This window comes from Ammospiza caudacuta, chromosome 6 (assembly GCF_027887145.1).
Source record: "Ammospiza caudacuta isolate bAmmCau1 chromosome 6, bAmmCau1.pri, whole genome shotgun sequence".
Taxonomy (NCBI): domain Eukaryota; kingdom Metazoa; phylum Chordata; class Aves; order Passeriformes; family Passerellidae; genus Ammospiza; species Ammospiza caudacuta.
The window spans coordinates 49533583-49557772 of NC_080598.1; the positions used below are offsets into that span (position 1 = coordinate 49533583).

Sequence of the window (24190 nt, forward strand, 5' to 3'; positions counted from 1 at the left end):
TGTCCCTGGCTGTGTCTGTCCCCAGCCTCCCATGCACTTCTAATTTCCTTGCCAGCATGGCAGTAGGAAGAGTGAAAAAGGCCTTTGCTTTATGCAAGCCCTACTCAGCAATAACAAAAACATCTCTGTTGTCATCACTGTGTTCAGTCAAATCCAGAACACAGCCCCATATCAGCCACTGTGAAGAAAATTACCCCAGCCAAAACCAGTTGTAAGGCCCCAAACAACTCACTTGATGAGACTTTTAACAGGGCTTACAGTTGTTCATGCAGTTTGAATTAGATTCATGGGAGAAATATTGACAAGATATTCTCAAGAGCTCAACAAAGAAAACTTTACTGGCAACCCTAGAAAATCAAATAACTTTGACAAGAAGTTTGTAGCAGCATTCAGTCAACATAAACCACTTGTCAAAGTATTAGTTTCACCCATTCAATTTAGCAAACTCAAAGCCCATTCAATTTTAAGTTGCTCAGAATTCTAACAAGAAGGAATCAGAAGAAAGACAGAAAAGATACTGAAAAGAACAAATATAGCTACCAACTCCTGAGTTCCAGCAGCATTCAAGTAATAGAAATTCCAAGAGGAGGAAGGTCAAGAAATTCTTGTCTCATGTTTGGCCTTAAATACCCCTTGGCCTTCCTGGGCCCTTTCCCCAGGTGGGACTTTGGTCATTTGGCCACTCAGGAGCTGGGCTGGGAGCTCCAGGGGCAGGTGTGGAGCATTGCCTCTGATGTCTTGGGGATCAGTGGCTGCTGCAGGGCTGGGATAAAGGCCTGGGGGTGTATGGGGCAGAGCACTGCCTCACCAGGGAAAGGCCTGTTCTGCCTCTTCCACACACACACACGAAAGGTTTCGAGCCAGCAGTGCTTCCAGTCTCTCACACCAGCACAGAAACATGTATCTATAATGTGGTGTGGCCTTATAATATCTCCCCACCCAAGAACTTGGCTTTGGCAGTTGTGAGATGCTTGCCATTATTTTCCTGCTTCTTTAGATAACAAGTTGATTAAACTGTTCCACTGTGTGACAGTATTTTTCCTTAGAAAACTGTGATTAGTGGAGGTACTGGTTTGGTTTATGCATAAGATAAAATAATTACTTTTGGATAACGAGTACCAAAACAACAGAACTATAAATCATTTGAGTTTGGACAGGAACCCACTGCAGTCCCTGAACTATGCTTTGATGGATATTTAAGGAGGAGATGGAAAGGATTTCTGAGGAAATCATCAGAGCCTCACTGCTTTGACAAACAGCAAGTGTTAATCCCTTATTTAATCTTGTGTCTCAAGGCAGACCATACTCGTGTTTTCTTTAGCCTTTTATGTACCCTTTTTGACTTCAGATATGCCATGTAAAAGTAATCATGCCTCCTCTAAGACAGCAGTTGCCTAATCTTTCCAGTGCCTCTCTTTGTCTGCAGAGGTAAATGCCTTCACACCACCCACACACCCCAGGAGAGCAGCCTTCCCCCCACTCCCTGCCTCTGCGACATCCATTTGCCTTTAATTACAGACTTAAGGATGTTGTTGTCACAGCTGAAGGTGACGTTAAGTGTCTCTCACATCATCACTTGTCTCTTCCTATTGCTGCTTTTACCCCTCTATGTTGATGCTTCACAGTGCATCCTCTTAGATAGTTGAAGCTTTGGGCTACAATTTAATCTGTTTTGGCCTTATGAATTTGGTTGTTCTGTTTGGTTTTGTAAACTTTATTCCTGTTGGAATTCTAAAATGTGACTAGTATAGAAGTCATTTACTCTTATTAGACCACAGCCTTTTCTAGAATAACCATAAAACCAAAACATTTAAAGAAAGTCTGCATATCCTTTTTAATAATACCGTACCTTGTTTGTAGAATAATCATCACTAATCCTCATCTGTTTTCTGTGGAGAAACTTGTCCCTTCTCTTTCCTGATTATTTGCTTGTCTTACATCTACCTATTAACTCAACATATTCATGAAATAAAATATTCCAGCCATCAAATTACCCCCAGTATTCATAAGTTGTTTCAAAGAAGCCACAAATGTATTCTGATTTATTACAAAAAGACCTAACGAATTTATTCTAAATGTTATTTTATAGATGGTATTGAGGCTATTTTCAGCAAAAGTTTCAATCTCTAATTGAAAATATACAGCTTTACCAACAGGACAAGTGTTCAGTGCAGGTGAGAGATTACATCACCATGCAATAATACTGAAGAGCCCTTACTATAGCTGGGGAAGATACAGACTTCATGCTCAGCAAGATACAGACTCGCAATAAACAGCTGCCCCCCAAAATTTCTTATTAATGTGCTATGATAAAAGCCTTTAGGAGACAACTGTAAACTGGAAAAATTACTTTTTCACTGAAGCTGATAAATACTATAAAGGTCAAAAATTGCTTGTCCATCAGAAGTATGTGTCTATCAGACACAAAGTCAGCCATCTATAAGTGTGATATTTTCTCTCTTCCTGTTTATTTTTAAGAAAGGCATTTGAGATGGTTGACTTCTGCAGAGCTCTTAAACACAAGGTCACTGAAGTTAGATGCATTTCTGTTAATATTCTTAGCTATTTTTAATTTACATAGTTTATATTCTAAACAATGCCCACTTAATACACTTTATTTCACATATTTTCATTTGTACACTTAGTAACTGTGGAAAAGTCATATACTGATCATTCTATTCTTTGAATTATAGGTTACACATTTTGGACTTTTATTCTGTTAAATTATTCAGTCTTGAAATAAGTGTTTAATTTGGAACAGTTTGCTTTATGTAATCAACCATGGAATTAATATATATATTCATATATAATGCATCTATAGTTTTTATAAATATATATATACACACTTTTTTTGCCTAGATTTTGAAACCAAGTGGAGATCGCAATATTTTCCTCCTTCAAAAGGAGTAGAAAACATTGTGTAATATTATCTGGATCTACTCAGAATGTTTGCTTTTTAAACTTTCCACTAAATGGGGGAGGGGTGGGCAGAGAACCATATTTGTTGTTTGATGCAAAGGACACTGATTTGTTTATTTTTATATATGGTTTCAAGTTCTTTTATGTGCCTTCTGGTAAACTTCTGGTATCTGATGTCTAGCAAGAAAGTCTCACTTCATTCCAGTCTTATAACTGAATGCATTGATGAGCTTGCATTGCTTCTGACAATTTTCCCATGGACACAATGATTGTATCTCTCATATATCTGCAGTTTGAAGTGCTTAATAGATTCAAAATCAGCCTTGTATAGCAAGCTTTCAATGTCAAATTCAGCTAATTTATAAAGACAAGTATTATGAGAATATGAAAGAAATTTCCATTAGGGAAATCTGTCAGTAGAGAATGGAGTTTGAAAGTCATTAGGTACCATCATGTCTTCAAATGTTTTAGTTGTAGTAACTATTTTTTTTAATACCAGTCTCCTAGTGCTCCATCAGTGTGGCTGGAAATCACAGCAGTTTCTAGTAACTGATGCCTGTTCATCTTCCTTTTGACTGATTAAAATCTTCTCATTTCAATCTGTAATGAGAAACACCTTGGTCCTGTATTCAAATCAGGAATAAAATTCAAATCAGTTCTTCTATCTTTGCATATTATTAAAAATACTTCTGGTAGTTAGGATACAGCAATATATGACAAAATACACCTTGCTCTATATGATTTTGGTTTGGTTACATTTACAAGTAGCTGAACAGCTATCCATTCTGTAGGTTTATTTTTTTTCTCTCCAGAAATTATGTTCCTATATATACTCCATCTTCAAAATTCCAGGTGGTCCCAAAAATGTGTCTTTATACTAACTATATTAAAAGAGAAGCTACCTAAATAGGTCTAGGTTTGAACCAAACTCATTGCTCCCTTCCCCCACAATCAAAATCACACACATTTGACTAATCTTTTGGAGACAAACCCCACAGCTTTTTAGAGTTGTTTTTCAAATGTGAATGCTTTATTTTAATTGCACATTTAGACTTAGAGCACATTAATGCAAGCTGCTGAGTGCTTTTAATTTGTCTTGTCTTTTGCCACTGCATATACTGTGTAGTCTGACCCTTCTTTGGGAGGAGATACTGCTGAAAATTGCTGGAAGACTCATGTAAGATGCTTGTCTCAAGAGGAAATATATTTATGGAATAAGGATCAAAGGAATGTCTGTGTTTGTAGATTGCATTCTAATACAATTTTGTTACTTTTAAATATATTTGCTTTGAAAATGGAATCCTAATGAAACAGCCCATGTATAATTCTTAGCAGTTGCATCTAGTTTTCCAAGTAAAGTAATTTAGAAGGTAGCTGGTGAAATCCATATGAAATGCTGCAAGCTGCAGTTGTATGGGATAAAGTCCACTTGGATATCAGATTTTACGTTAACTTCTATAAACAAAGAAATGTCCCTTAGCTCCAAAGTTTCTAAACCAGAGGTCATGAAATGCTGGAAGGATAAACCAGTTAGGTTTTGTGAATGTTTTCTCTGCTTTTGAGCTCTTCTTTAGGCTGTGCATTATTGATCCCTATCAAAGTCAGGATACTGGGCTAGATGTAGCTGTAATGCTATCTTCTGAAGAATATTGTTTTAATAATATTTTGAATTATTTGGACTCTATGTATATATTAACTGTACCATGAAACTATTCAGTCTCTATGATGTAATGTCAATTGAAAATCCATTTCAGAGGAGAAGGAAAATTCAGCCAGATCAAAAACTAATGCTCAAACAAGCCAAGAGTCTTTTCTCATTTGAAAAGAAAATAAACCAAAACTTAGCACACTCCCCATACTTAGGATTTATAATAACACATGTTAAAAAAAAGGTCCAAGAACAAAAATGGCATCTTTAAAATAGCCTCCTAAATAGGAATATCAGAGAATGGTTTGGGTTGGAAGGGACCTGGAAAATCATCTAGTTCCAATCTCTCTTCCATGGGGAGGGAAGGGACACCTTCCACTAGACCAAGGGGCTTTCTCAAATCCCCTTTCAAACTGGCCTTGAGCACTTCCAGAGATGGGCTGCCTGGGTCAGTGCTTCACCACCCTCTCAGGAAAGAATTTCTTCTCAATATCTAACCTAACCCTACCCTCTTTCAGTTGAAAGATACAACCCTTTGTCCTATCAAATTCCAAACTGGGGTATGGAATTTTAAGGTATGTTATTACAATTTCCTACCTGGCATGTGTACAGAAACCAGGAAAAAGGATCAAGGGTTGCTAAGCAGACAAAAACAGAGCTAAACATAATTTCTGAACTGTATGGTTCATCAGTACTAGTTATAACTTATATCAAGGTTCTTATATCAAGGTTGTTAGCTTGTTTCATGTACATGTTTATAAAAAGCAAGTGTATTGCTTATATACTTTTCTGTCTTCATGCTTACTTTTCTGTCATGTCTTTCTCTATGTAGCTCTGCATATAGGATATGGCTTGTATGCAAACATGTATGCAGCTGAAGTAAAATACAGCAAATGTTTAAGCACTTCGTCTGTCCATGAGCTCAGTAGGACTAATTATCTGCTTATCTCTTTTACTTATATTCATAGAAGAACTAGAGGTTTGAGTCCTTAAACTGTAAGCTCTGTGGTAAGGTTTTAGGCTTATTTACATCTACTATATCTGGGAACAAAACTCTAAAAAAATAATAATAGTAAAAGCTTAAACTTTTGTGCCGTTTCTATACAAAATATAGGCTCAATTTTTGAATTAGAGTACACCAAGATACCAATCACTATAGCTTATTTACATATTTAAAATATAAAATGAGGTGATAGAAGTGTAAAACATTTTCAGCCCTTACCTTCATATTCTTTGGTAATGAAAATCAAAATTATGTCATCAGCATCCCTTTCAAGCCAGCTAACTGATGCTGCAGCATTATGAGTAATCTCTTTTAACACCAAACTGCTTTTAAAAAAAAAAATTAATGGTGAGAAAAGGTTTGAGGGTGATACAGATCTTACTCTATTCTTGGAACATAGGGAAAAGCAGTAAAAGTTCAGGATTAACTCTATGAGCTAGAAATGTAGCTTCATTTTTCAACATCTTAAGCTCTTAGCTGATACTGCTCATGAACACAGTGGTTTGAGATGTTCAGTCTGCCTGCTGTAACTGCACTGGACACAGTGGTGTATTGTACTTAATTGTGTAAGGCGCTGAATAGCTACAGAGTGAGAGCACTTAGTCAACTGATACCTGATCTAATCTGTCAGCAGCAACTTAGATGTGAAGTTCTTCACGTGGCCTGTGCTGGGACCAACAGCAGAGCAGAGCTCCTGAGCTGCTCCCTTGTTGCATTTGTCACTGTAGCTGTCACACTCCCTTGCACTTGCTGCACGGCCATGGTGCTGCTGCCACCAGTGGTGATGCCTCGAGGGTGCCAGGACAGAGTGACTGCATCAGGAATACCCACATGTTGTGGGATCAGGCTGCCCAGGACAGTTCAATAAGGGCCTGTATCTTTTCAGGTCCTTAAAAGTAAGGTAATTGGGAATTTTCTTTTCAGAACACAATGCTTCAGTTTAAGCCCACCTTTCTCCTATGCAATAGGCACTATGGCAGCCTCTAGCTATGGTGCAACATTCTCTGCTTTGCCAAGGGTTGCTGTGGTGGATGAGGACAGTTGCCCAGTGTAATTACATCATATGCTGGTCTTGAATGACTGGTTTGAGTTCAGAAATGGTATAGGGAAGTGTTGACACTCTGCAGCACCAACACACCACTTGCAGGAGGTCTCTTCTCATGGTCATCATGGTTGCCACTTGCCTATGAAATTAATTCATTCCTGGTTGCTGTGGATGACTGGACAATCAGGTCAGTGTAGCTTGATTGAACTGCCACATCATCCAGGTCTTCCATCAGTCACGTTACTGCGCAGCTGAGGTCCTCAAAGGTTCACATGCTGTAAAGTTTCATATTTTCTCTGTTAGGCAGGGGAAGAAGGTAAGCAATGATGTCAAGATCTTCATTCGACCCACCACAAGGAGCTTTGACTGTTCAGGATTATAACTCACTCATTCTACATGTTCTTGTTCACAAGTTTAGGAATGTTGACCATTATCGGTGATTATTTATGGATTCTGTGATGCAGTCTACCAAATAAGTATGTAACATCCGTGGTTTTCAGAGCTTGGGCATCTTCACTAGTGACAAAGCAGCACTCTCTTCTCCAAAATGACTGTGGTATTGTCAGCCTTAGAGTATATGTCTAATTACTGATAGCACTGCTCGTTGCTACTCCTTCTCATTGTCCTGCTGTACTAAGTGTTGGTCAAACACACCCTGATCTCTTGCAGATGGAGTACAAATATGTCTGCAGGTGCTTGGCTGCACCAAACAGACCACTGAGGGCAGTTTCCAGATCATCATGACAACTGTAGTCACCACGTAATACCACAGTTGCCAGGTATGCATTAATGAAAGCATAGTAATGCAGCCATAATTCATCCATAACTTGTAATCCTTCAAGTTAGAATGGATGCTGCAGAACAGAGCTGTCCAGGTATCCTTGATGCAAATTAACATTTATTAGAGGGGAGGGCAGTGTGGATGCTCCAAGACAAAATAGCAGTCCAAATGCAGACCATTTGCTATCACATAGTACAGTTGCTAACAGCAATTTACCTGTACATACTCCTGAAAGTTGCAGTGAGGTATTCTTGGACATCCTGCCACAGATTCATCTGATCATCCATATAGCACTACTGAAGCCTGGAGGTTTGTCAGGGAAATTATGCTCTGTCCTTTTGAGCTATTCCCAATCCTTCTTGGTCTAGGAGTAGAAGGAAGCAGTGGAAAAAAGTAAGTTAATATCTCTTCATCACAGGTATGTGTGGAGATGGAGATATTTGTTCTTGGTAGTTTGGAGAGGTACAATTCACTGGAAATTCCCCACACACAGCCTGCTGAGACACCCACATCTCAAGGACACTAACTTTGTGTAAACACATGGGCTGAAATAATTTTAGTGACCATTGCTGAGGAGACTTGCTTGGTGAGCAGTGAGTGGGTGCAGTGACAGCACCTGCTGGCAGACATGTGAACAAAAAAGGAATGGCATAATCCTGGAGGTAGCCTGAAAGACCTGAGAGCAAGAGCATGGCATGTTTTTTGGGAGCATGGTTCTATTTTTATGATGTGTAGGTAGCAGAACACACTTACCTGCTTACCTTCAGATGGAATTCCTGTATAGGAATGAGCACCCCATCAGCCCTGTGACCATGCATGATGTGACTGGGTGTAACCTAGGTGGTGATATATGTTCTTATCAAAACAAGAACCTGTGGCTGCTGCCTTGCCAACAAAGCAGTACAAGTAATTGTACTTTGTCCTATGGACTCCATTTTCTCTCCTTCTGGGTAAGACTGGAAAGAAAAAAAATCCCTTGCTTTAGGAGTTTTTGTCCAGCCAATGTACTGCCACAGGGGCTTGGGAGAGGATGGTGCTGGTGGTCTGCAGCAAGGTCCCCCTGCATTCTTGCGCTGTCTTGGTGCCAGAAGAGGCCAAGATAGAGAAATAGTATCTGGACCCAGCCCAAAAAATTGCGGAGCAACCCTTAAAATCTGTAGCTCAGCATAGATTGAGAAACAGTATTTAAATACGATCCCCATGCCCTTATTTTTTTTTAAATTTCTTGAAGTTGAATAAGCGACTCTTGTCATCTTATATGATAACAACCTTCGGTGGATCATTTACAGCCTTCTCTTGCTACTGGTGAGTATTCCTGCCAGCAGAGTCCAAGGCATGAATGTAGCAGTTTTAAATCGTGATGAATTTCTTAGTCTCCTCTTAGGTGTATGCTGCATCTTGCCAAAGGTGCATGTAAGTGTGGTAGCTGTTCTAAAACTTGTTGGTTGTATGTATTTGTAAGGTGATGAGGCAGGAAATTGGGTATTAGGGTATGACTCAAGGGGTTGGAAGGGTGTGTGAAGTCATGAGGGCTCATCCTTTGCAGGATAAAAAAGCCTAAACAACTGGGATCTTGCATAGGTTGTGCCCATGCAAGGGCAGGGCCCAACGTGAACTATTCTCTAGCCTCTGCCCATATTTCTCCACCTGAGGAACAATTTGGTTTGTTCCAGAGCAGAAGCTGAGTGTAAAGTTATACCAACGCAGTGGTTGCAGCAGCATACGGTGCTGTCTGAAACGGCTGCTTTGAAACTGGTAATTGCTTTCTGTTATTTGTTCTTAACACACTGAGAGAAACTAGATGTTGTGTAGCTTTTTTGCAAATAAACAAGACTGCATCAAAGACATATTGATCCTATCAATTTCTTGTCCTGGCATAATCTGCAGGCTCTCAAATATAGGCTGGCTGCTTTAAGCAGCAGACAGAACACTAATGGAAGCTGATTTAAATTTCGATTTGCAGCCCTCATTTAGAGGTGCATAAACTTCAAACACAAATACCCTATATTTCAAATGTAAAGTTAAATAATAATTTGCTGGATGAGCTACTGTCTGAAAATACACTACACACTCCCCTTTTGGAATGATACACAAAGGTCTTCTCTGCTTTGAAATGATTCATAGCAGATGAGGAGAACAAGGTTCATTAATTGATTCTTCAAATAAAAGATCACAAGTGTAACTGAAAGATCCTGTTGGAAAATCAAATGAAGTAAATTTTCAGAGAAGCTTGTGCTTTTCACAGAAGTCTGCTGGCAGAATTTCAAATCAGCTTGATGATTAAACAGCAGGTCATTTAAAGTGTGTTTACGTTAACAATCCTCTGTAACCATGTTCATACTAGGGCAAGGCAAAGTACACAAAGTGTTTGTTAGATTATAATTAGTTTAGATTACTTTCCATTATGTATTGGAAAAGGCAGCCCATAGCCTGGCTCATGTTTCAGGTTACTCTGCTGTAGTAGCTCTGGGCGAGGTATCTGCGTGACAATATTTAAAAACCCTGCCCAGCAGTTTTAAGTACTGACCCTTGCACTTTTTTGGCCCATGATCCCGTACATGCCACCACCCATTCTTATTATCAAACTTTAAACTGAAAATAGGACAAAAGTGATATGAGCAATGCAAGGTTATATTTCGTAAGAGTCTTTGGGCTCCTTGCAAGCAAGTCTCTAGATTATGCTGCATCAAACCGTATTCTTACTAGTCTATCAGTGCCACTGGAGAAACAGACCTGTAATTCATAACACCAGAAATTGGTGTTAACTACTTTGCAGTGTTCAAACCTGTTTATTACCTTTACCACCCATACTTTTTACAGGCTGTGTGTTGTCATGTCTTCCATTTTAAAACCCCAGAAATGCTATTGTTTTGCTTCTATTTCATTATTTCACTTGATATGTGTGAAGGCAAAGTAGTCACACTGACACTTCTGAAGAATGTTTTAATCCTCTGTGTTATTACATAATTTCTTCATTCGTTTTTATCTGGTGTAGTTTAGCACAGCAGTATGGACCCACCCACTGCATTTCAAAGTGTAATCTCTCTGACACTTAAATGACATTTTTCCATTTTCTTGGATGATGAATAATTTACAATGTGGGCCTGTAAAGAATCTATGTTCGTATTTAAATATCTGCAAAATTTACAGATTCACTTTTTCATTTTGAAAGCTCTAAGATAATAGAAAATGTTTCATGTACTGGCCTTCCTTCTTTTTCCGTAAAGAGCTTTTGTTCTGCAGATTGCAAAAACACTTAATAAACTGTAGCTTGTAAGAGATATAACTTTGTAAGGCAGTTGGTGGTTCCACTGTCAGAAATTAAGAATAGAAAAATTAAGAACTAAATAGAAAAACTATGCTTAAGCCAAGCCTGTCTGTAATATTAAAAGGGATATATAGAAATAGATGTATATTCACCTATGAGTATAGGTGGGATCAGAGGAGTCTTAATCTTAAATCTAAGTCTGGGAAGACATTTGTGAATTTATTTATTTATTTATGTGTATTATGAGTTCTGATGTTAGACTATTTTGTCTCACGCTAGGAACAGAAAAAGCTTGTTTAAGATTAAAAATTGAGATGTTAAGGTAAAACTGAGAGATACATCAACTATATGAATTAGAAAGAGCCAGTGAGAGGAGAGAAGGCATTAAAATTCCCATATTGCCACAGCATGCAGTCAGACAAACCAAGGAAGCAAGTGCTACAAAGGTCAGCCCAGCTTGGAGTTATGGAGATAGGGGTGTGAGCTGAGGGAGGAAAAGATGCAGAGATAAAAGCACACTGTAGAAAAAGAGGGAAAAAATGAGGAATAGCCTGGAAGATGCAAAGAGGCTACTCTGTCCATCATGCAAGTAATCTAAAATGCAGGGCAATCTCTTTTTTTAAATCTTTTCTGGAACTACATTTTTCTTGCTTCATGTCTTCCTCTCAGCACGCGTTTTTCCTTGCATGAGTTGTGGATTTTTGGGCAAGTAGAGCATATTCTTTACAATCAGTTACTCATATGAGGCTTGGAACCAGTCTCATTTCAGTCATCTCAGCAAAGATGAGCACAGCATTGCAGTCACCTGTATTCAACTAGTGCTCTGAGAACAGCATGTAGAAATGACTTAGAGGTTAATGACTTAGAGCTTCATATGGCAACCAGGGAGCACAATTTCTAATGCAAAAATATTCACCCTCCAAATATGGCTTTCTTGGAAATTGTTTTTGCCTTGGTAATGAGATATTTTGAAAATCATCTGGGCCAAATAAATCAGATAGGGGTAACTGCTTAATTCCATTGAAGTGGTATTAAGTACGACTGCACAAGTATTTACTGAATGAAGATGTCAACTAACAATTTTATGTTACTTATTAAAGCCAGACCAAAGATCTGCTTGGAACTTTTACCAAACTGTACTTCCTGACTGCCACTATGATACAAAGAGAGGTTTTTTTCTTGAATATTTACATTTTCTTATTTTCTTGAAACTTTATATTATAAAGATTTATAATATAATGTCATTTCAATACAATATTGTTCCTTACAAACTGATTCATTATTCTGAACTACTGATCTGGCATAAACTAAACTGTCCTCATACAGTTCACACAGATCACACAGCTCCCTACATAATTTTCATCTTTTTCCAGCTTAGAAGTTTCATCATCCTTGTCAAGATCTGGAAGACCAGCTCAGGATATGGTAGTGCCCACAAATCAGTAGTGGGTAAGTGCCATCTTAATGTCTCAGACAGCAATGTATTTTAATCCTCAGCCATTTCATTCAGTATGTAAAACTCAAGCTACACACTAAATACATTGAACCTTCATGAAAATTCTAAAAAGAATAGTGTTTATTGTGCTTCTAATGTGGAAGCAGATATTTAAGAAAATGCTCCTCAAGAACAAACTTGATGCTTCAGTGCTGTGAAGCTTTACTATATTGATTGTTAGTGTTGAAAGTCAGGAAGTCTGATGTCAGCTACATGACTTAGAACAAGGTATCTTTTCAGAGTGGGTGCTTTAAGTATGAAATTTGTCATTATGCAGCCAGTCAATGGCTTGATTTTCAAATGCTGTTTGCACAGGATTCTATCTGGTCTGCTTTAAATGTTCATTCCATTAAAGAGAACACACTGGAAAGCCAGATCTTAGGAGCCCTTTTGGGGGACACCACATAGGATACCTTCAGGCACAACAGCCATCTTATAAGCTCTGTCAGCCTCTTCTCTTAAGGCCTTTTTAACACCCTGCATGTTGTCTTGTGTCATGATCCAACATACCCCCATGAGGTAACTGATACTATCATTATCTGAAACGATCTCAGAACAAAGTAAAGGAATTAAGAAACCTCTGCCAAGGCACAGATCCTGCTAACTGATTAACCACTGTCTCACACTGTTTACTTAGAGTGGCGCATGAGGCCCTATGAAGTCAGTCTGTGCATTTTATTAGGCATCCTGACAGAAAAAAATGGAAAAGATGCTTTAAGATCCTAATAACCTCCATACTTTTCTCCAGACATTCCAAACATGCCATGGTCATGATAGCTCCAAGGATTTTTCAGGAAGTCCTAGAGATGGTTGGGGAATTTAAACCTGACTATGCCTCCTAACTTAGAGAAATAGCATACTGCATTTCCCACTATTTGTGGGAAAGTCACATAGCAAAAGCTGGTTTTTACTGTGACCATCTCACTGGTTTTATTGTCTATCCAATATTAATTTAGTAATTAATAAACAAAATAACAGCATAATCTATTACAGATATTGTATTGCAAATACAGTGATCTAAAGTTAAAACTCAGAACATTAATCAAATTGAATTTTTCCTGTTACTATATAAAACTGCCCCAGGAAGGTGAGTCTTGTCTCACTGTGCTTATACAAAGTTAGTGTTTAAATTATTCACTTTCTAACCAGTCATGATCAATAGTATATGTTTATTCACAAGTAGGAGCAACAAGCCCAAGTGCTTCTGTATGATATCTACAGCTGACATTTCAGCATTACTGATATTCATAGTCCTGTAGCTTGTTAGCCACTTGCTGTCAAATGAACCAAAAACTTTTAGAGACCTAAATATTTGCTGATAAAATCTCCTAGGTACTTTCATTTCTGCTGCTGGGCCCAAACTTTATGAGAGGGCTTTCCCAACATCAGAACAGGGCATTTGTGACAAAATACTTAGCTAAAGACAGCTTTTGTTCCAGACTAATTTTCTGGACTTCAGACCGCCTTTCAAGTCCAACTAAACTAGTAGTTCATCAGTAGCAGGCCACCAATCCTACAGATTATTTAGATGGTTTTAAAGATCCTCAGAAATAAAGAATTATCTGAAAGAATTGAATGAACACATCTCGAATATTTTACTAGGATCATTTTATTTAGTTTGAAATGTCTTGAATTAATCATTCCAGATTAGTGTTAGAAATTCTCTCCAGAGTAAGAATAGGGTATCTTAAATTGATACTTATAGGCCTGAATTAGTGCTCAGCGACATCTCTATATACAACTTCTTGTTATCTTTAAAGTGTGTGTTTGGAATTGTTCATGATTTTGTAATGAAGACTATTTTTGTACAGCATACAGAGTGATAATGTAAAAGCAGCAAAGAAGATCTAGAAAGTAGTAAGCTGGAGTTCAGAAAAAGACTCTTCATTTGGCTGACAATGTTATATAAAGATTTCAGAATTAAGAAAAGAGACAAAGTTTACTTTAAATTTCAGTGCACCACTCTTAACCTTTCAGAGCTCTGCAAACTCTGGGAAACATTTTGGACAGACTAGGATAAAAGTATCATTTCAGTCAAAACATATCACTGCTCTTCATGTTAATTACAGAATGATTGCTCAGAGGTATAAATTTTCAAACTATTCCACTCCACTCTCCAATTGTGAGAGTGAAACTTTGTATTATCATAGTTACAGAACAAAAAACTGGACCTTTAACAGAAAAATTAACTTTTGCTAGAAGGGTGTACATCTCATTATATATTAATTTAGCAACAACTTTTAAAAAGAGCAGCACAGCTTCTCTCATATTTATTACTGGTTTTGAATGACATGAAGAATGGCTTGTTCTGATTTAAAGAAAAACTTGGAGGTTGGTAATTGAATTAACTGGAGGATAGTTCAGTTTCTTTACCTGAAAGTAATCAAGATTAATATCATATGCAGCCAGTTATTATTTTAGTCAGACCTAACTCTTTTTCCTAATAGTGTTGTAATAAATCCTTTTTAGTTGTTAGTAGTTCAGGTTGAGAAAAAAGCTTTGTGTGAATTTTGTCTGGATTACAGAAAAATGACATTTTAAATCTTCAAAAGAAGTAAAAAGAGGCAGATATTGATTGTAATTAGGAAACTTTTTTCTGTACCTACTCCAGATTGTGTGACAAGTGACTTGAACATCTCTATGTGTGCTTTCCCAGTGGAAGAATAGCCACAGGAGTATTCACTTCTGCATAATTAATGTTTGAAAACCATAGTTCATGCGAAATGAATTACAGTGACACTTTCTGAATATAGTTCTCTCTTTACCACAAGGCTGCCTTGCTAATTGCCTAGAAGTATTTTGATCAGAGAAGTAATTTTATAGATTATACCCTGGTAGGTTAATCCACTTGTGCTTTTGCAATTTTAAATTTACAATGACTTTTGTAAAACTGCATACTCTAGAAAATGAATATTTATCAGGGAGGAAATAAATGTTTTTTACATTATAGGGCAGCAAAATTTTGTGTTTTATCCCAAATATTAAAATGCATGTCTCCAGCTAATTTATTGAAAGATTCAGTTTGCATATAGTCATAGAATGTCAGTAAAATAACCTTTTGAATTTGATCTCCCTTTTGAGCTACAACTTAGAATTTCCCAGTGATAATAACTTTGGTGGAGTACAAGGAGGAAAAATGTAAGCTAAGTTCTCCAGAAAATCAGAATTTATGGGGAGGGGGGAGGTGCTTTGTGTTAAAATTTATTATTATCTTTCTTTAAGGAGGAAAATATGCTTTTGACAGGAGGGTTGAAATCTCTCCTTCCCCATGTGCTAAGAAGAATAATTAGATGCAACAGACTCCGTATTAGTAATACTTCTGGAATGGCAGAAGGTAAGTAAACCTAACAGCTCTCTGTGCAAAGTGATTCTATTTCAGATTCATAACTACGTTGTTTTTGTTTGTAAAGGATTGAAGAAATATCAAAAGCACCAAAGTAAAACAGAAGAAAATGTTATATTCTTGGGTGTTTTTGAAATCATACTGTAAACACCTGACTGTTTTTTAAAATCATAAAGATATATCAGAGGAAATGCACTATCCTACCTGAGTAATGTACATGGACTTTATTTTCAGTGTCTGCAGTGCATCCCTCAGCTTCCAATTGTCATTGAGAAATTATGGATGTAGAAAATATTTGAAAAATCTTTAACCAAATCTGGGTTTTCTTGCATGTTATTATCACATTTGTAAGATGTTCTTCACAGAGACCTTGCTTTACTTAGCACATTAGATATCCTTTGGGAAAGAATTAGAGACATACTGTTACAGGAGTGCTTTTCTGCTTCATTTTTTGCAGAAGGTGAAGATTACTGGGTCAGCAAGGCTGGGAGTTATAAGGAGGAGGGAAAAATTAGTTTTATACTGAGATAACTGAATGCATTTTGGAAAATTGATTTCTGTCTTGCCTTTCATAGCTGGGCTTTTACAAAAGCAGAGAAGTTTGCCATTGTTCTGATCAACTTTAAAAAATAACATACAAAAATACCATGGCAAATAGCTGATCAACAAAGCTGTGTGGACAATAGTAGCAGTACTATAAAATATGTTAAAGGTCATATTTTAGAACTGTAGTGAGTCTTGAGATTGTGTTTTTCTTTTCTATCAGTTCTTAAGTTGAAAAATACTAATGGAAGACATTTTATAATGTTTATAATTTGCAGTTTGCCCCGACCAAAATTTTAAAGTTGAATTTATTGCTGCAATAGTTTTAAATGTATTAGTTCTAACATTTTTAGAAGACATATAAAACAAAAAAAATTTGATGAACAACCAGTTTCATTATACAAAAAGAACCATTGTAACAAATTGTCTCATGTTGTTGTTAACCAATTCTTTCTTACTGCCCTCACTGTCATTCACCATAGAAGTTAAAAGCTCTAAGCTTCTCTGAACTTGGACATGAGTGTGTTGAATTACTGCCTGGGTTGGTCAACACATCCAGCTCCACTACCATTGCTTGTGAATACATTCATAATGATGGCTCCATAATGCAAGTGAATCCATCAGGAGATATGGGTTGTGTACAAAAAGTAAGGATATCTATCAGGAGAAGCAATAAAGTTCTCAAAGTATTATAATGAAGCTGCCTGAGTTCATCGAGTATTTGCCTGAAGATTCTGCCTCTCATCTCTAACTAGTATGTTAAATTCAGTGTTGTCAGTTGAGTACCCTGACTAAACCCATAATTTTAAGAACTGATTAATATAACCAGCAGAGCAGAAAGTGCCTGTGGATTTCTCATGGATGGCAGGGAATGAAACTGAGGGGTAACCAAACTTAATGTTTTATTCAGTGGTTAATGTAGTATATTTATAAAGCAAAAATATTTTTCTGTATTTAGCAAGAATCTTGTTCTGTATTTAGTAACTTTTGCTAGTAATAAAATGGATTTTTGTGCTGACTACTCCCAAGAGATCAGTTTGTGGACAAATTCAGTATGCAAATGCATGCTTATCTCAGCCTTTGCTTTGCATTTTTCCATCAGGAATAGAATGCTCTTTGGATGTCTTGGTTAGCTTTAGTCAAGAGTAAGATTTGGCTCATTTTCTACAGCCTTTGAAGGCAGCTCATTGGTTTCAACTAAATTATTGCCTCTTTGATGACAGACTACTGCAGTATTTAAGAAAGTGAGTGCTTCTGTGCAGCCTCCTACTCACCTGCCTGATATCAGACAGTAATAACTCTTCAAGAGAGAATGGGTACAGAATTTAGGGATTGTAAATTGCTGGGTTTATACACCCAGGACCAGTTGTACTCCAGATTTCCCCCCATTATTTGAACAGTTGATATTTCCATGCAGAAGAGTTTAAATGGCATTGGTATTAACTACTACTGTTAAGAAAATAAATTTTTGCTCAATGGGACCTTTCTGCAGTGGTACTCATTGCAAAAATGTTAATGTCTTTAGAAGCTATTTCATAGTAGTATATCAAGAACCTTTTAAATCAAAGTTGTTTCCAAGTGAAGAAAGTGTAGCAGTTCTGTTTTAGTTTGTTTTTTTTTTTTTAATAAGAATTTAAATCAGAACTTTAATTAGAAATTACTGCAATTCAGTGGACAGTCAAGAGTTTATTCCTGAGCTGTAATCATATCTGTTTAATTGCAGCCCACATTAAAATTCCCTAGCCAAGAAATTCTAAAGAATGTGCTATGAATATCAAGATACCAGGAGTTTACTTTTGGATTGATTTATATCTTGGTGTGGTGAAAAATAATTGTGTGTGGTGTGTGATAGCCTTTCTTTGGCTCTGAGTTAGCATTTGCAAATAAAGCATATTCCTATATTCTAATGTCCCCAGTTAGAAAGGAAATTATGTTTATGTATAAATGAATAGAAATGGTTTTTAATTATGGTGTCTTCATATTCTGCTACTACCCATGTTTGCCAACTGTCTTAGCTGTGAATGACTTCTCATATAGAGTAGGCCTAGTTATGATTTCAATAAGTTTGATCTAATTACAAAGTTCTGAATCAAAAATTTCCTTTAGGTAATTCATAAACCATCTAAAGAAATTCATACAGAAAAGTTATTGTTTCACAAACAAAAAACTGAATTAATAACCAGCTATTCCTACCTTCCACCATTTAAGGCTACAAACAGGCCAATATTGTGATTTTGCACAAGTCCCTGGCTGATGACTTTGAGAAGTTCTGCCGTGCAAACGATGGACCCCTGCCACTGCTGTACAGAAGTCAACCAGGTGACTGGAAATGTCCTTCCCTGAGAAGTGATTCTGATATCAGGTAACTACAGACCAACTCTGCTGGCCAATATTCTGAAGTGAATGCTGGTGGTGATTAGGAGAATTTGAGGAAACAGCCTGGTTACACTGTTGAAGATTTTGAACAAGGTTCTTGGAGTTATACCTTTGAGTGAAAACCATGTATAACAGCCTGATTATCTTGTTCTTGAGCCACATGTTATGATAATTGTCATTATTAAAAGTAATTTTTCTAATCCCAAGGTGAAATTTTGTGTAATTTTTTAATATTTTGCAGTCTGACCCTGCAGAATTCAATAATAGGGTTTTATATTTCTTTTATTTACTACAAACACAGTCAGGGTGCCTGCATTATACTTGTAGAGTCTCTGAAACTTGAAATATGTACTCCTATGGTAAACACTAAAAACATGGTTCAAACCAGCTCCCTAATTTTTGAAAGCCTGAGACAAGATATGCATAAGGGACCTTTACCTATAAAACCTAAAAAATCTCAAACTCTAACATTCTGTCTGTCAGCTTGGTTTGTGCATGTTCTGGGGGTTTTGCCTGTGTTTGTTTCGTTATTAGTCAGAGAGAACAAAATGGATAAAGCAGGCTGTATTGTGTGGTTTCACACTGGGTTTATGTCAATTCAACCAATTCACCTTGTTTTTAAAAAATATGACAAAGCTGTGATAACTTCTTATTTCACTAGAACTGATTGCCTACAGTACAGAAAATATGAGCATGGAGCTTGTACTGGATCACTGAAAAGCCTTAAGGAGTATTCTGAACAACTCAAGGACATGGTGACTTTTTATTTAGGGTGCAGCTTCTCTTCTGAAAAAGCAATCCAAAGAGCTGGCATTCCTATCAGAAACGTTGAGCAAAAATGTAATGCAAGCATGTACAAAGTAAGTATATGCACACACAATCTTTGTTGTAATTTCACCTGTGAGTTTCACCCATAGTCACATTAGCTGCATATACCTATTGTTCAAATCAGAACTTTTTTTCTCTACCTACACAGTAACTTAAGGACACGTGCTAGTGCTGAAAACACAGGGTAAAACATTCCCAGCCTCAGTTCAGTGTAAGGCCAATCTCCTTTTTTATTCATTTTTTGTGACAAAGCTTTCCCTGTTTCCTGTGGCAGCCATTTCATGTGGATTCTGTTCTGGTTTGCCCCCTCTGTTTTACCCAGTGATCCATGCACTGTTCTGACCATGTCTTTACATGTGTCCTGCTCTCCATATCAGCCCCTGTTGGCAGTTGGAGTATTCCTTTTATAAACCTATTCCTTTTAAAACTATGACAATAGTGGTTTCTTCTGCCTGACAGCCACATTCTGGATTTTTCCTGTGACAGTAGAGCCTCTAAACAGCACATTTACTACAAACCCAGGCCTCTGGGCCACAAGATGGTCCCAAAGCAATGACTTGAGGTGTTTACCATAGCACTGAAAATTATGACTGTGCTCAAAAAGCTTGTGGTGTACATTTAAATGGTAACAGAAGTCTTAGAATAATTGTCTCCAGTAAATAAACCCTTTAATACTAAGAACATTGAAGTATGCATCTGCATGCCTTTTTCATTTAGTTCAGCTGCTGTGCTGCTGGAGAAAGGTTGTTATTTTCAGTGTTATCATTACACAATCTATGCTACACTCCACTCAAACAAAGGTGCAAGCATAACTCACACGTGAGTCCTTCTACCAAGCGTAAAGAAAAAAAATACAACTATGTATCTGTTCTAGAATTTCAGAATTAGGAAAATTTTACAGTTTATAGCACATTAATGCTGTGAAGAACTGCACAGTGTGTTTCTTAAGTGACAGGTGTGATTATTATCATTATAAAGGCTTTAAATGAACATTTTCTTGACAGCTCCAGCTCTCTGGATGTCTTGTTTATGTTCAACTACAACTCAGAAATTTGACATTTTTTCCTAAAAAGCTGACCTGCTTTCTTTCTAAATAGAAAAAGCTCAGCCTCCCAGCTGGTGAGGATGATGAATTCCATAGAGCCTTTGTAGGGGCATGAACTATTTGTATGTATAGAACTGTCATGCAACTTCTGTACAAGAGGGTGCTGCCATCAGCAGCCGCTGACCCTGCCATGTTACTGGGCTCTGTATTCAACTACAGAGGGTAGAGTCAGACTAAGTAGATTTGCAAGTGTGCCATAATTTTCTATTAGCTTTTTCACCTTCTGTAGGGGGGACACACCATTGTTTTCAGCTAATATTCAACATACTGAGCTCATCTTGTTGTGTGCACCAAAACAATGAATGCATTAAGTTGAAAATTTTAGTGATGTATATGATGCAGCTACATGATAGAACCTTAAAGGAAAAAAAATGCATTATCCCAAGAATTTTTTTCAAAAGGATTTAAAATGAGTGTTAGCATGCAGCCTTTCTAAACTCAAGTGCAGCACAAAGATTTAGTTTTATTTATTCTGACACTTTAGAAACATTGTTCAATATTCCTGCTAACACTGGATTCTTTTGAACTGCCAGACATCTGTGCCTTGCAACAGCATTTCTATGTTTCACTGCAACTTAGTAGTCACAATGAGACCCATTCCTGAAAGCAAGTTGGGAGTAGCTGTGTCAGCAACATCTGGATTAAAAGAAGCCCATGGAGCACCAATTCACATAGGTGACCCTGGTCAGTGCTTTTCACTTCTCATTCTGCACACACCTGACTTTACACAAGTGAGGGGGAAAGCATGGGAAGTGGTAGGACTGAAATACCTGCATCACTTAATTTCTTAATTCTTTCTAATGGTCACAAACCTGAATATAGAAGGAAAAAAGAAAAAAGGTTTTGAGTGAGCTGAATACACAGATTTCTTAGATAAAAGATAGTTGTCAGATGTAGATAAGTTATCTGGCAGGGGTGGTTGTGGTAAGAAGTATAATCACATTCTTCTGAAATGTGTGCAGTTTCATTTATATGTGAATACTTTCTTGCTGTCAGAGATTCCAGTGACAGGATAGCAATGACTGACAGCATGGGGAGAAGTATGTGTGGAGGCATCTTGTGCCTTAGTGGTTGAATGCGAAAGTAAATACTGCATTATTTTAAAAAATACTGAAATAGCATACAATGAGCAAAACACTTAAGACAAAATGAATAGAAATATGACAAGATGTTTTTTAAATCTAGTTTGAACAAAAATGAAAAAGTTAAGAGGAGGCCGTTTGAAAAAGAGCAAAACCAAACAAACACCTGTAATATGAAGATAGATTGCAATAATTTCCCTCCTGCTGTCAGAAGTTTGGTAATCATTGGCTACATACACAGAAGGGTCACATTGCAGGCCATGGAAGGAGATGTCATTGGTTAACACAACACTCCAGTAATGTACTTGAGTAACATATCTGAGTACTTAAGCCTGACAAACTAGTAATAAATCAGTGCAAAAGAGTAAATTAACATACATACAGATTATATAAATTAATTTCAGAATAGAGAGTGGTATATTAAAGCATCTGAAGAATTTAAAACCAAGGGAAGATAGCAAGTGTTCAGAATGACCCAGATTATTACAAGTAGGTGTTAGAATAAAACAAAGGACAATTTAATGAAAGGCAGCTAAGAGTGAGATGTATTTATCTAAGACAGAGAGGAGAAGAGAGATTGATCATTTCTCTAGCTAAAGAATGTAGGAAGTTAACACAGTAGAAAATGTGTTCTAGAAAGAACTCATTTTGCATTGCAATCATTTATTCTTGTTTGCCAGTGCTATGAATAGAGTTCTTCTGTTGATCCAGAAGATTTATATTATCTTGGAAACTCAGCATAGATGCCTAAACTGCATTTTGTTGAGGAAATAAGGTAAATACATTCTTACTGGTGTTATCAAGTACAGAAAGAGGGAAATCAAGTCAGCTGTGCACTCAAAGGCAAACTAAATGCTCCACTTTAGGGGGACTTGACACTCCTGAACTCTGAGCTCAGTGTCATAGAATGATGTTTGGGGTCCACCCCCCAGCTTTGCAGTATTACTGCTTAATTAGAATCGCTCATGATTTCATTTTTGATCAATTCCAGGTCTGCTGGGAATACAAGATCTTTCTAAACCAGACTATGGCGATCCAGTTCACCTTCACCCTGGTGACATTCCAGTGTTTTGGGCCTCAGGAGTAACAGGAGTAGAAGCAATTATCAACAGCCGTATGTGCTGCTTGGAGACTCTTTAAATTATCCCTCAATCACTTTTCTCTCTCTGCTTTATTTTGCTTTTTTTAAAAGGATACTCAATTGGCTGATTAGAAGGCTTGATTTTAGGGGAAGATAAAATACACCCCAAACAACCAAAAGCCTTTGGAAGGAGAGTTTTTGTTGTGAAATACAGGTCTACTTTAAAGAAAATTCTTACTGAAATTTCACCACTTTTGTGTATTTTAAATGTTTAAATCTACAGCTCTGGCAACATCAAAACAGCTTTTTTAGCATTATAAAAACCAAGAATTTTAAAAGCATTAATTTTTAAGCTTCTTCCTTTTAAAATATTATTTTGTACTACATTGAAGTAAAGCAATAGTAAAGGAAAAAGAAAAAAATAAAAAGGAATAAGAAAAAAATAAAAAGGAATAAAAAGAGAGAAGCCAGAAATTTTTCCAAAATGTTGTCAAGAGCTACCAAATTGATTGACATGGAAAAGGGTTCTGAAGTGTCTCATGGAAAATGTTGAGCTTTTAGTTTTCTCCAAAATTAAGTAAATGTGACATTTTACATAAGTGAAACTTTTTTTTCTGTACAGTTTTTCTGCACTGTGTGCAGTCATTTATGCATGTATGAGCACCAAGGGCAAGAAAATGCAACAAAACCATAGTAAAACAGTATTATATACTTCTCTTAGTCACTATGTGAAATGAAATACCATAAAGAAGCCTAAAAATCATAGGCAATATATGTGGGAGAACCCTGGGAGGTTATCTGCTTTGTCCTTCTCTCCCTTCAGAATTCTTTCAGATCTGGTTTCTTACAGATGTTTATCTGAACTTCTCCCAACACCTGCTTTAATATGTTCAGCTCTCAGAAGAGTCTTCTTGCTCTTTCTTACATACAATCTTTTTTCTCCAGTCCTAAATCCATGCTGAAAATCCTATTCTTTCCTGGCTTCATCAGCAAACCTATTCATCTTCCTTATGCATCCTTGTGGTAGGGAAAAAAGAAAAAAATTGCCAATGTCTCTCCTATCTGTTGTACATGTGGCTGTCTATCCTGCCCTTGCCTGGAACAGACTTTTCACTTTCATTTATTTCTCCATTTTCTATATTAAAACCAGTTGTCATTAGTACACTGCAGGAAATTCCTGGATAGATTTTATTTTGCTGTGCTACTTTCTCAGCTAGGACATTTAAAATCTGCCACACCACCAGTACCCATACTTTAGATGAATCTGCTAGCTGGTCACAAAAAACCTCTGCTCACATTGTTTGGTGAGCTATAGTAAACCTCAACAACCATGTTCCCCAGGTGCTTTAAGCTGCTGGCCATAGAGTCCCTACAGATGTAGCTCCAACCAAGCACATATGTACTTATTAAAGAAACATCTTCTCCACTTTCACCCTCCTAACCAAGAAGGTTTTTCTTGTTTAAGTATACCAGTTATGATTTACCCAAAAACATGCCAATTTTGACAAATCAAGTATTACCAAGATTCAGACTTTTGGAATCAGTATAAAGACAGGAAATATTTTCAGTTTAGGAAGCTACTAGGCTGTCAGGTCTAAAGAAGCTTATTTTTCTCCAGGGTTTTAGAGGTCACTAATATTTCCTTTGCTAACACTTACTGGTCCACTTATGAC

At 37.0% G+C, this 24190-nt stretch overlaps 1 protein-coding gene across 1 annotated transcript in view; it reads left to right on the forward strand.

The window, feature by feature from the left end:
* Positions 1–7282: 7282 nt before the first annotated feature.
* DGLUCY (D-glutamate cyclase) overlaps positions 7283–24190 on the forward strand; it is a 33816-nt gene continuing 16908 nt past the window's right edge. Inside the window, exons 1-7 of the mRNA XM_058807292.1 lie at positions 7283–7394; positions 12038–12113; positions 15404–15493; positions 18254–18407; positions 19083–19281; positions 20888–21038; positions 22428–22550. Of these exons, the coding sequence (XP_058663275.1) occupies positions 15484–15493; positions 18254–18407; positions 19083–19281; positions 20888–21038; positions 22428–22550 (637 nt within the window). The 5' untranslated portion in view covers positions 7283–7394; positions 12038–12113; positions 15404–15483. The remainder of the gene's footprint in view (positions 7395–12037; positions 12114–15403; positions 15494–18253; positions 18408–19082; positions 19282–20887; positions 21039–22427; positions 22551–24190) is intronic.